This window comes from Leucopleurus acutus, assembly GCF_964270905.1.
Source record: "Leucopleurus acutus genome assembly, chromosome: 6".
NCBI classification, from domain to species: Eukaryota; Metazoa; Chordata; class Mammalia; order Artiodactyla; family Delphinidae; genus Leucopleurus; species Leucopleurus acutus.
In genome coordinates this window covers 42763431-42777644 of record NC_139149.1, presented here as the reverse complement: position 1 = coordinate 42777644, position 14214 = coordinate 42763431, and the positions used below count along the sequence as shown (strand labels likewise).

General features: G+C 36.4%; 1 protein-coding gene across 4 annotated transcripts in view; it reads right to left on the bottom strand.

Annotated features, from left to right (window-relative positions):
* GALNT13 (polypeptide N-acetylgalactosaminyltransferase 13) overlaps nucleotides 1–14214 on the bottom strand; it is a gene marked incomplete at its 3' end in the record, with an annotated part of 559595 nt that overhangs the window by 13276 nt on the left and 532105 nt on the right. For all 4 annotated transcript variants that reach the window (XM_082841320.1, XM_082841322.1, XM_082841323.1 and 1 more), the window contains one exon: nucleotides 6620–6754. In XM_082841320.1, coding sequence (XP_082697446.1) covers nucleotides 6620–6754 — 135 coding nt within the window. The remainder of the gene's footprint in view (nucleotides 1–6619; nucleotides 6755–14214) is intronic.

Genomic DNA, 14214 nt, shown 5'->3' with positions numbered 1-14214 from the left:
CCTCCCAGATAGTTCCTTGCTGTTATGTTATATTAATGTAAAGTTTAATTGAAGGACACTCTAAGTTTGTTTCTGAAGCTTATCTCAGTAATCTATCTTTGGATGAAGATCAGATGCCCCACAACTAGCAACCAGGGGATTATGCATGCTGGAAAAGGCATAATTGAAAGGACTATCTCCAACATGGACGGAAGGGCCCTTATCAGGTACTCTTAACTAGCTCATGCACAGTGAAACTGAAGGGAGTTGACTCTTGGATTAATTTCCACTTACAAAGGGCCCCTGCACCGGACTGGTCTATAGAGAGGACTGCTGACCTCAAACTCACCTTAGAACAATGCTCAAACAGAGGAGAAACTACATTCCTCCTAGGATGAGAAAAAGACAATATCAGAAATAGACAGCTAGCCCAAGATCCTGGACCTGACTTGCATGATCATTTATAATGTTTTCTTGATTCTTTGACCTTTGCATATGAATCAGTTGCCTTTCTATCATAGGCATGATCCTATGCTAGTTTGAAAAATCAGTCCAGTTGTTGGGCTTGTGGCCAGTTAACCTGTGTCTAGTACTTCTGGGTTACCTTGGTGGATTTCTCCACTCCAGGGCTCTAATTGGTTATCTGTGAGGAAATTTACTTTCAAAAAAAAATTAGTTATGTTCAGGTTACTATTGATACTACTAGATGGAATCCCCTCACCTGGTCAATTAATAATGCCTGCTCTGACCCTGGCCATAAATACGAGTTTTCTTCTATTACTCAAGCTCAATCAGAGCAACAAGCAAAGTTTCAGCCAAGGAATAAAATCTCCCACAACTATGGGACGGATTTAAGTAGATAACACCAGGCTATGGTAATTTAAGGTAAAAAGCTCCTCTCTGTTGGGAACAAATAAATCATACTAAGGATAATCAGTCTGGTAACACTAGGAAACTGCACTGGGTGCCTTATGGACAATGCCAATATATAATTTCCCTTAAAGATAGGGATTGGTATAGAACAGACTAAGTCAGATGACCTGCGATATACTGGGCTTCACCTAATGGAAGTTCTTGACTTATATTCCTACTTATGACCTCACTAATCTGCCAGCTATATTGTTTTTTATATTGCCTGTTTTACAACATTTTTGTTTCTTGTATTACCAAATGTGTGACTGAGCCTCTGATAAAATGATATGTAGTTCCATATGAGATCAATGATTATAATAGCGCAACTCAAGATATGGGATGAAGCAACAAGAGGGAATATTTTTCTGGACTGTAAGAGGCTAGTAAGACAGGTGGCCCAGAGATTTTTGGCTACTGTTAATAAGACCTAGTCCAGTAATAGCACACTGAGTGGCCTATCAGAGAAATCTTCACCCGACCTGGGAGTGAGCATTCCCAGCACAGTGGGACGAAATGGTCATGAAATGCCCCCCCAAACCATGGTCGAATTTACCAAATTTATGACCATGAAGGGGCCCTGCTGACTGGAAACTGGCACTTGCCATCTGCTTCTGCAAGGATTAAGTCAATGGCCACTGTGGCCACTGACCTTCAACACCCCCTGAAGGGAATTCAGGGTGGAGATCAGGAATGAGGCACTCTGTGCTCTGAGAAAAACTGTGACAGAACAGGCCTTTAGATAGTTAAATACTTTCAGGAGATTTTATGAGGCCAAATTCTTATATCTTCCCATATCTAGAGAAATACTAACATCATTAACGGTGACATCTGCTTTATTAAGGATAGTATTACAATTAAAAGTCAAAATGGAGTAGCTGTGGTTCAGATATCCAATGAAATAACTAGGTGACACTATGGGTGTGATTTCAGACAAGTCCTTGTATTGCTAAGAACTTGAGTTTTCTGAGCTGGGTCAGAATTGGATGCTACCAGCCATCCTCAAAACAATGTCTGCTGGCAGCTGGTAGCTGCAACCTTACTTTTTAAAGGTCTCCTCTTGTAACTATTACATTTTAGACAATGGAATTGTTTTAGATCATACATTAACAAAAAGAGACATGTGTGGTGACCAGTAGCACCTGTTATCTATGTGTTAACACCACATTAAAAGTTAAAACCTATTTAGATAAAACTAGACAACTGGCTACATGGCTACAAGTCTCTCCAAAGTGCCTGGTCCAGACTGGGTTTCAGGCTTATTCTCCTGAAAAGAAATGAGATTTATTTTGCCTATTAAAATTCCAGTTGTCACTCTTCCAACTACTTCTAATTTGGTCTGTTACACTAAAATGGCAGATCCAGGGACTGAGATTTGAATCATACAAGACTCAGATCCAGGACTTGGAACTCAGAAATATTTCCAATTCAGTGTCTGTTTTCCAAATTGAGGCAGGACTATGCCCCATTTTAGCAGGAAGTGGCCAGAGCTGTCATCACCCAGTTTCCTGAATTAAAACTGATAGGACTCTGGGGGGCTTTGGAATACAAATCCTTTCTGTGTCCCCTGTTTCTTGTTTATAGGATATAGACTTCATTCAGCCTCCCAGACCTTCCCTGAGCTCCAAAGGGCAGATTCAAACAGTTGTTAATCAGGGAAGGGAGGGGATGCAAAAACAGGGGAGGAGCCGTCAAATGGTGGTACAGCCTTGGGGCAGGGTCCTGGTTCCTCCTAAGGAGTATGCATAAGAACATCTTTGAGTTTTTCTGCAGGAACTAAGGCCCCCACCCAGGTAGAGAGGATGGTAATTTCAGGCTGAGCACAAGGTTCCTGGAGCCACCACCCTGTTACCTCACCACCAACCAATCAGAAGGAAGTCACACACCCTGCAGCTCTTACCCCAGATTTTGCCTTCCTTTTCTGGGCCTGGTGATGACCATCCTGTTAGACCTCCTGTTTGGCCCCTGTCTGTTTCATCTCCAACAGGCTCCCAAGAGTTTCAGGCTAAATTGTTACCATGAGGGTGAATGCTGGTTTTGGGCACAGAATACCTTGATTTAGATCAGGTGGAGAGAGACTTCTACTCTACTAGGCAGGACTATGCCTATTCTCAGCAGGAAGTAGTTACAGAAGAAAGAGACCTCTACCCCAATTCCCAAGCAGTATCTTGAGTATGAAGTCTCTCCGGGGGAGTTATTAGGGGAACCACTGACTGAAACCACCCACCCTGGCCAGGCCCAATAGTAACCACTTGTGTGAGTTATCTTAACAATAGGAGGTCCTGGTAAGGAACATAGAACTAACAAGCTACCACCAACCGGAAGAATTCGGGAAAGGTCAAAAGGAGACAGGAGACACCAGTCCATATGTCCTCCCAGAATCCTTGCTGTAATCCATCTTGGCTGAGCAATGCACTTGCCACCAGGAAAGGACCATGAGTCAGAATGATTGGCCAGAGACAACCCAGAAACTAATCCCATCACTGTAAAATCCGAGACTGTGAGCCACCTGGCAGAGCAGTCCTCCTGGGTTCCCTTACCCTCCTGCTCTCCACCCAGGTGCCCCTTCTCAGTAAAGTCTCTTGCTTTGTCAGCATGTGTGTCTCCTCAGACAATTCATTTCCAAGTGTTAGATGAGAGCCCACTCTCGGGCCCTGGAAGGGGTCCCTCTTTCTGTACCAATACTGTTTCAATTTTTCTCTGGATATTTGAACAGTTCTCCCATTTATGACTTGCTTTTTTAAGATTGAAAGGACTGTGTGAGATAAGGTGTGGAATGTTTCAGTTGTTCACACTGTGAGATTCACAATTGTATTGATAACTAGCTTTCTTTGGTTACTTCATTAGGACCTAAATCCTGCCTCAGCCATGGGTGGTGTAATCTTTGTACTTTAGCTTCCTCCTAATAAAGGCTAAAAGGAGAGAATTGAAAGGTAAATTTCAGCTCTGTAATTCTGTGAACTCCTTATTCTGCTTTGAAAGTGCGCCACCTCAGAGGTTTCTCAAAGAAGAATTAATTTGCCCTTGATAGCCGTAGATAAAGAATTAAATAAACAGCAAGTGCTATTTCTACTTTCCACTGGTTGTAATATGAAACTAGAGCTGCTTGGCAATTACACCCCTTTCTCATCTCAGCACCTCTCACCCTTATGCTCCATTTCCCTCCTCTCTCTCTCCTGGAAGCCCTGTCATTTTCTAAAACATATTTATGCTTTTTCCTAACTTTGCAATATTTTTCAGTAGTGCATATAAAAAGACTAAGAAAGATAAGCAGATGTTTGGCCACTGTCTAGACTTGTCCTTCCTAAACTCTTACCATGTACATAAATGACCTGGGGATTTTGCTAAAATACAGACTCTGACTTAGTGTGTCTAGGGTGGTCTCTCAGATTTCTGATTTCCAACAAGTTCCCAGGTGATGGCACTAGTCCTAGAATTACACTTTGGGTAGCAGTTGTTGAGACTATTTTGTAGACTTAAAGTGATCATAAACCTAAAACTTAAAGAAAAGGTAATTATAAAAAATAGATATTGTATTTCAATTTCGTTAAAAAAATCATGTCTTTCTGCTGACCTCTTCACAAATAAAATCAGTGTTTTCTTTCAAAGTTGAAATTTCTAGGAAGGCAGTACATTATTTCTATAATCTATTCTCGTGTGCCTTCGCTATATTATGATTCTACATTTTTTAATTTGGCAAAAAAATCTACATTATGATTTAAAATTTAGACAAGTTGAACATCACAATTCTGAAAACCTAAACATATAGGAGAGTAAATTAAACTTATATAATTATTAAGATGATTGGATTATTTATTTAAAAATAAACATTTCTCAACATTTATGACATAAGCTTTATCGTATGTGTTTTAGAAATAATGTTTACATGCCACAGAACATAACAGTGCTCTAAAATACTGCAACAGAATAACTACTAGTTATCCAAAATAGTAAATTTACAAAAAACTATATCTTAGCTGAAGCTAGCTATTTTTTTCCACTTTTCTTTCAAAATCCCCTAATATTCAGTAATCTTGCTACTGGCTGATAAAAATATAAACAAATATACAGAATTACCAAAAATAGTTATTTCAAATATGCAGGAATTTGAATTATGACTATAGAAGCTGTTGTCACTTAAAAATTATAGAAAAGTTTAAAGATTAGATGTGGTATTCTGAAATTCTGCTTCATCTTATAAAAAATACGTATACTCATTTCCCTTTCCTTTTAATATATACTAGATTTCTTTGTTTTTTTAGCACAAGCCCAGTAAAGTCCTTGTTTCCTAGAGAAAACTAAAGAGCAACAGCAGCAACAACAAAAGTTTTTATTTTAAAACTTGCATTGTTTCTCCTTTATTTGTACATTTATCTGTACTTTTCCTCATTGAAGAGGTAGGGAGCTCAGGGTCCAGGATTACCCACACATATTATTGGAGGAAACAGCATCCATCCCCAGGCTTAACCTAAAGGATGGTGATGGATGATAACAGTTGAAGAGAAAACTTGGTGGTTAGACAGAGAAGATGAACAACGTATTAGGAAGGCAAGAGTCTGAATAGAACACACTGGTGCAATATAGGAAGGGTTCAGGGTGTTTGTCTTTAATAATGTCCCAGAAGAAAAATATTTGTTGTCTAAGGAGCTTGGTAATCTTGTATAAATTTTAGGGCCCAATTTTAACCCTACATAACTAGTTTCAGATCACATTAGAATTCAGTGTTTTCTTGATATTCCACTTAAGAAACTACATCTTGCAAATTAAATTGACATTCAAAAAGTGTTTAAAAAGATCTTGTTAAACTATCAGTAATACCAACAACTCTGAAGGTTGGTTTTTAAAATGTTACTCTTGCAGAGTATTATAGGCTTGCATCTGCATCTGTGAAATTCTTTTATCTCTATTGTATTATTTATCTTGTAAGAATAAAGTTTACTTATCTTTGAATAAGTCACCGACCATTTAATGATGTGGAAAATGTAGCAAAGATGACCAATTCATTTTGCTAAGCAAAGAGAACTGAAAGAAATGCAGCTGTTACAATGCACCTTCCTTATGCAGAGGAAAATATTTCTTTTTTTATTAGCTCCATCTGATGGTCGATCTGGTTTTTACACACTGCCTGGCTATAAATTCCCAACAGTAATTTCATTGTTTTCTATCCCTCTCTTCTATCAGAAAAATGTGCTATATTGTGAAGATACTCCTTAGCTGATTATGTATCTAATTAATTCATTGAATTCTGCAAAGTATTTACTAATGTAAAGAACACTAATTCATGCTAATTCTTGTGGCTATTTTCTTTTTTCCTTTAAGTTGAGAAGCATAAATATCACAGATTACAACCATGTAAAATGTAAAATTTGAAAATATGAGAATATTAGTGATATTGTCCTGTATGCACATTTTCATACAGGACACACACACCTCTCAGATAGGCATGGCCTGCCCATTACCTAATTTACGTTGAGCATGTACATGGTGATAACAAGAGTTTAAGCACATAAAAATGACTTTATTTTCCTTATGTATATTTTATACTAATGGACTAGTTTGGCAAAAACCTATTTATATGATATACCATCCTAATGTTTTCAGCTATGAGCATGCATGCTTGAAAATACAGTTCTTTCAATGCAGAGAAAAAATAGCTTAGGATTTAAATGTATTTGAAATACATAACTGAGTCTAAGCATTAAATAAGAAATAAATTAAGAAAATACTATACCTCAGCATCATACTCCCATAACTGATTTCCTCTCATGTGGTGGCATTTTAACATGATTACAGGTCCGTTGAGTCTAGACACATCCAAGCACAAGTCATCGGTTCTGATTTCTTTGTCAGCAGTATAAGAAAATACCTGAAAATATAAGAGTCAGCCAATAAAATAATATATTCTTAAAAAAAAAGTTGCAGTATAGCAGATTTATCTGTGGAAGCTTTCATATCAGATAAACTTGTGTTTTCAAATGATCTCTGCTGTGTGATCTTGAGAAAGCTAGTTCATCTCTCTGCGTCCTTTTCTTCAACTACAAAATATGTACAGTGTCATGTGCTTTTTGTGAAGACTCAGTTTAACAAACTAAATTATTATTATTTTTGTAATTCTAACTTTTTTTTCCTTTTTTAAATTGAAGTAATAGTTGATTTACAATGTTTAGTTTCAGGTGTAGAGCAAAGTGATGTATATGTATTCTTTTTCAGATTATTTCCCCTTATAGGTTATTCCAAAATATTGAGTATTATTCTCTGGGCTATACAGTAGGTCTGTGTTGGTTATCTGTTTCATACATAGTAGTGTGTATATGTTAATCCCAAACTCCTGATTTATACCTTTGCATCCCTACCCCTTTCCCCTTTGGTAACTACAAGTTTGTTTTCTATGTCTGTGAGTCTGTTACTGTTATGTAAGTAAGTTCTTTTGTATCATTTTTTAGATTCCACATATAAGCAATATCATATGGTATTTGTCTTTCTTTGACTTATTTCACTTAGTATGTTAATCTCTAGGTCCATCCATGTTGCTGCAAAGGCATTATTTCATTCTTTTTATGGCTGAATAAAATTCCACTGTATTTATATACCACATCTTCTTTATCTATTCCTCTGTCAGTGGACATTTAGGATGCTTCCATACCTTGGCTATTGTAAGTAGTGCTGCAGTGAAGATTAGGGTGAATGTATCTTTTCGAGTTATAGTTTTCTCTGGATATATGCCTAGGAGTGGGATTGCGGATCATATGGAAGTTCTATTTTTAGCTTTTTAAGGAACTTCATACTGTTTTCCATAGTGGCTATACCAATTTACATTCTCACCAACAGTGTAGGATGGTTCCTTTTTCTCCACACACTCTCTAGCATTTATTGTTTGTAGAGTTTTTGGTGATGGTCATTCTGACTGGCGTGAGGTGATACCTCATTGTAATTTTGATTTGCATGTCTTATAATTGGCGATGTTGTACATCTTTTCATGTGCCTTTTGGCCATCTGTATGTCGTCTTTGGAGAAATGTCTGTTTAGATGTGCCTATTTTTTGATTGGGTTGTTTCTTTTTTTGATATTGAGCTGTTTGTATACTTTAGAGATTGATCTCTTGTAGGTCGCATTGTATGCAAATATTTTCTCCCATTCTGTAGGTTGTCTGTTTATGACTTCCTTTGCTGTACAAAAGCTTTTAAGTTTAATTAGATCCCATTTGTTTATTTTTGTTTTTATTTTGATTACTCTAGGAGATGGATCCAAAAAGGTATTGCTGCGATTTATGTGTTCTGCCTATGTTTCCTCTAGGAATTTTATAGTATCCAGTTTCACATTTAGGTTTTTAATCCATTTTGAGTTTATTTTTCTGTATGGTGTTAGAGGATGTTAACTAAATTATTAAATTCTTAATATTTGGTGACATTGTATTTTCTGAATTATATTTGCCTTATAAAACTTACACAACAGGTTCAATAAAATAAAGTTTGTAAACTTTATGGAGCTCCGTAAAGGGCAGTCCTTGTTGCCACCACCATATGACCGATTCCCTAAGTCTAGAGACAGTGATGTTTTTCATCAGTTTCCTTTCTATAACATAAGTACATCACATAAACTTTATTAAATATTGTCAGTGGGTTTTCTGAAGGTTGTAGAATTATCTTTAGAGATCTCCTGAAAGGCAGGCTCTATGTTTACCTTTCTCATGTGGTGTTGGCTGGGCTTGACTATAATTCTTCTCAAAATATCCAAGAAATGTCAAGGTAGATAGCAGACTCATTGTTAGCTAATTCAAACTGATGCTTTAATAATCTCTATTATTTTGTTCCTAGTGTGAATAATTTATTTATAACATTGATTATTAAAGTTTTGTAAGGGTTATTAAGTACATAATTATAAAAGTTGTTTTCTTCTGTTAGTTATGATAAGCATGCTTCAGTATTCTGTGGGTATTTATTTTTTCTTTGCAATGTCAAGAGGGAGTATGATGAGGAAGGTCATTTCAAGGTCTTTTCATTTCCCAAAGCAACCTGATGAAATCTGAGGAAGTCAGCTCTACAGATCACTTATAAACTCTGAGTCCTAGCCTGTAAGCTGACTAAGTTAGTCTTGAAATGGTTGCCTCTGTAGCACTGGTATTCAGGGCTTCTGGGAAGACTAGGAAGATCACAAGTAGTGGTAAGAGGGAGATGCAAAGTCAGTGATGGAACCCAAGTACCCTCTTAAACCAACATCTTAAAAGGAAAATTTTCACAAAGGTTATACATTTTACTTAACAATATAAAAACTTGGGAAGTGTATAAAGTTCATTTATTTAAACAATATAAAATATATTATAGATTTCCAGAAAAGGTTTTCCTATCTTTGAAGAATCATGTATATGTGTATACTTTTTATACTTTTCAATGTATATACTTTTCATGGAAAAAGAGTAACCAAAAGAAGAATAAAGGAAACACCCATCTAAGATAAGTATTTGTATCCTTCCCAAACGTGGCTAGTATTTTTTTTAATACAATTACAAGCATATTTAATTAAATAAATGAATCTGGTAGTACACCTTGATGTGAGAGAGGGTAGTTTCTAGAGAAATTTCTTTTGCCCATTATAGGATTATTTCAATGTGAAGGATAATTTTCCACTTGGAAATTGCTTTATTTTAGTTGTATACAGATGGCAATGTAAATGGAGACACCAAAGCATCCATATTCACTATTAATTTTGCATAATGAGTATAATCATGGCCTGAGCATCAATTCTCCTCAGGTCTCTAATGATAGTTTGGAAACTTTAACTATTGAAAGTTCTAGAGAGAAGTCCACAAAGCATTCTTTGTTCCTCAATTTCTAATTTTAATTCACTTTTGGGTCAATTAATAGATATGTAATTTACATCACATTTAAGAAAGATATCTATAGAATACTCTCTGACCCTATATATGAAATTATCTTTCTTTGGACTTTGCAATTGAAAAAAAATTAACTGATGCATCTACAAGTCATGGCGATTGCTGGCAAACACCAGAAGTTAGAAGCAGCAAAGAATGATTCTCCCTTACAGGTTTCAGAAAGAATATGCCCTTTCTGGCACCTTGATTTCAGACATCCAGCCTCGAGAATTGTGAGTCAATAAATTTCTTTTGTTTTAAGCCATCCAGTTTGTGATGGTTTGTTATAGCAGTTTGAGGAAACGAATACACTTCCTTTTATTCCTAATGCTGGTTGAAGCCTTTAAAAGTAATGGGATTAGTTTTCCAAATGTCACTGCAAATTTTTCAAATCTATTGTATCTCAATATCTGGGCCTAAAATTGTACCATCCAGTTATACTTTCCAAAAGCATCAGAGCAATCATTTTCATAATCATTTTTTCCATTTAAATATATCTTTGTAAAGTGGTTCTTTACTATGACTAGATGATTTACTTGCTTTTATGTATACTTTATTGAGGTTAGATTGATTTCTGTCTCTGAACTGATGCACTCAAATGAGTTTAGGAATAACTCCCAACATATGAAAGATGATAGGCAAGCCCAGTCTCAGTTCCTTTTAATCTTAATATTTTTTCAGAGAAGGTAAACTTTTTCATTATATCACACATGCATACAGTTTGTTCTGGATTTTTCTTTTTGGGGAGTGTGTCCAAAGGTATTTTATGATTCTTCAAATATCCAAAATTGAAACAACATTTAAACATTTTTTAAAGACTGTGTGAGAATTATCTAAAATATTCTGCAGTAAATTAGTACTTTACTTCGCACAATGAAAGAATGTGTCAATACGTTCTTTTAAAAATTGTATCTTGCTTAAAATCCTAATGTATAGCTGTTTCTTTAAAAATACTCTTATATCTTTACCCCTTTGAATAATTGCGAGAGCATAGCAGCCATTCACAAAACTTTGTAGAGCAGCCCAAGTTGCAAACCAAGGACACTGTTCTGTTACTGGGACCTGGACCACACCTCCTTCAGCAAGAGGCTTGGGGACTAAACGCCCTCTGCTGGCTCTGTCTCAACATAAGGTTTCCTTCTTTCTTTTATCCTTAGATAAAGAAATATTTTGCCAAAAAATATGTGTGTGTTTAAAAGGCTCACATGTGTATTTGATTCAGCTTTGTTAATTATACAGGTTGTGATTTCCCTAGATTTAGTTCAGAATTTATAAAATACTTTTCCTGTTGAGTTCCTCAGGACAATATTTACTCTAAAGGTTCACAGTTTGAAGAGACTCTATATGTTACTCTATGCCAGCTGCTTCACTTTCTAGATGAAGAAACTGAGGTCAGTAAAGCTACAGGGTTCACCCAATTTGCCAGAGCGTCTTAGCGAAAGAGGTCTCTCTGGACCGCAGGCTCATTTGTCACTGTTCCTTCACTTGACCATACTGCCCTTTACATACCCATTTTGGAGCTTTGGGCCCTCTGGGAATCCCTTTAGGTATTTGAAATACAGTCAGTTTGAGAAATCTGTTAACAACCATCCAGAAGGACAAATTATAAGAAAAAAAACATCATAATAGTTTTTCCCTCATTCTGTAAAAATAGCCCAGGAACATTTGTATTGAAATAACAAAGAAAATTGTTTAGCAATAAAAATTCAACATTTAGCAGTGATTTATTTTTTAACACGTTCTCTCTTACTATATGTCACACCATCCTGATATTAGCATGGAGAATGCATAGATGGAATTGAATTCATCAATGGAGATGCCAAACAAAGAGACTTTTGCTCTCAGACAAAAGATTTTTGTCTTAATTGATTTCAGATTCTGTTTATAGCCTGTTAGCCCAGTGGTTTATATAGAAGAGGGTAAGGAGATGTAGGTAGCTTCTAGCTGTGTACTCTTATCTTACATGCATACATGGTATCTTTGGTCTTTTACAGTTTTAATGCTCTAAAAGACGTTAAAAACAGGATGTGAGTGTGTATCTCAAGTTCAGTATTCCCAGTCTGTCCTCAGTATCACCTATGAAGGCTTAACTCTTTCCCCTTTCACTTCAATATAACTATGTAACACTCTGGTAGTTCCCTGTTTGTACTCAGCAAGTCACCGCAGTCTTCCATCCCTGACCTGGTATGTGCTGATCATATCATTAGGACTATCCATTTCACTTTGCCCAGGAAAAGATCACCTCCTTAAAGTCTTAGTACATTCGTCACTTTCTTCATGTAGCGTTTTTGTAACTACTCTTAACCCTGATAGCTTATCTGCACTTTATTGTAGGTATGATATCATCTGTGCATATCTTTGTGCTAACACAATGGGCTTTGGAAAATGACACGACCTGGGTTTGAGACCTTCCTCCACACTCTTCAGAAAGAATTACTGTGAGACTTTGACCAAATCTTACCTTCCTTATCTGGGAAAAGGGATAAAGATGCCTCCTGTTTCCTGGGCTATTTCAGAGGTTGAATGAGGTAGTTCATCTAAACTCTAAACACAGTACTTAGCCCAAGTGACGTCTCAGTATCAGTAATTATCTGTGCAAAATCCAGGCATATAATGTACATTTGATTACAGTTTGTTTCATCTTTTTGTTTTATTTTTTAAACCTCGCTGCCCCAGTAATAATGCTAGAGATATATTTTGAATACTTTTGGAAACAATTCTAGGAGAAGAGTATGTGTCCAGTAATTACTTGCTGAATTTCAATGAAAGCAATTTCTCTTTGGAGTTCTTTAGTACACTTTATGGAAAACAGAGCAAGAGAATAAGGTAATAAAATAAGCAGGATGCACTAATATAATAAAATGTGACTGTTGTTTCTATTTTCTTTCTACTTCATTGTTAAATCCTCCTTTTTTTTTTTTCTGTGTTATGCAGGCCTCTCACTGTTGTGGCCTCTCCCGTTGCGGAGCACAGGCTCCAGACGCACAGGCTCAGCGGCCATGGCTCACGGGCCCAGCCGCTCCACGGCATGTGAGATCTTCCCGGACCGGGGCACGAACCCGTGTCCCCTGCACCGGCAGGCAGACTCTCAACCACTGAGCCACCAAGGAAGCCCAAATCCTCCCATTTTAAACACTACTGGTGTTAAAGTTTATGTATGTTTAATAACTTACTCTGCCTTGAAGAGTTTTAAAGGAAGTCTGCAATTCAGAAATCTATACTCAAATATTTTCCAAATATTTACTCATATTCTACTATTGTAATATTGAAGAATATAAATTGCAAATATAAGCCTAGTAGGAATTCCTTCCAAGATACCTCAAGATATAATACTTGAATGGTAGATATTTTTTTTTTTATGTGACTGTGGTAGAATTCTCAGATGGCCCCAAGATTCTTGTCCCCTGGTGTACATGCCCTGTTTAACACCCTGCCCTTGAATGTTGGTGAGAGTGTGACCATGACAGGAAAGTTACTTCATGATTACATTATGTTACATAAGACTGTGTCTTTGCAGACTGAGAAAGAGGGGCCCTCAGTCCTCCAACTTCAAGGAACTGAAATCTGCCAATAACCAGGAATCTTGGGCCTCCATTAAGATCACAGCTCTGACCAGCACCTTCATTTCAGTCCTGTGAGACCCTGAGCAGAGAATGCAGCCACGTCGTGCCTGAATTTCTGACCTATAGCACAGTGAGTTAATAATTTTGTGTTGTTTTAAGCCATTTAATTGGTAGTAATTTGTTATACAACAATAGGAAATTTAATACAGTGACCATCAGGTTAAAGGAGATGCATGCAAAAACTAAATTATTCTCACCATGTAGAACGCCTTCTCCCATGCTATGTCTCTATCATTTATCTATTCATTCAGTGATTCATCCATCTGTTTATTCTGTGATACTTTTGAGAATGTTAAATGTTTTCAGGCTTTATCTAAACCATATAGGCCATTCATGAAACTTTGATAGCAGACATCCAAGCAAATGCCAACATTTCTGTAAGAGTTTCCTCCACTATTCCAACCTGCTTGAACTCTGTTCTTGATGTTTTCATTGTATTGATTTTCTGTAACAAATTAGCTTTCTCTTGATGATATTCTTTCCTATGTTTTCCCCCACTGAATTATTCCTTAAATATTTTTTATCTGAAGAACTGGCTTTCACACATATAAATTGCAAGGGAAGTAAAGTAAATTCCTGGATGGGGTATTCTCCTTCAGTCATGGGCAATTTTATACATACTTTCCCTTTATGACTATATCATTAGTTGGAACCATGGAGCAGCAAGATATCTGGTCTTTGAGGTTCTTACTCATTTATGCCTGTGAATGTAAAATAAACATAGCAGTAATAATATACATTATTCACATGACATATATATATGTATATATATAGACTATACATTCATTTTAGTGTTTGTTTTATTAGCCACAGATTAATGATAGAAGACTTTGT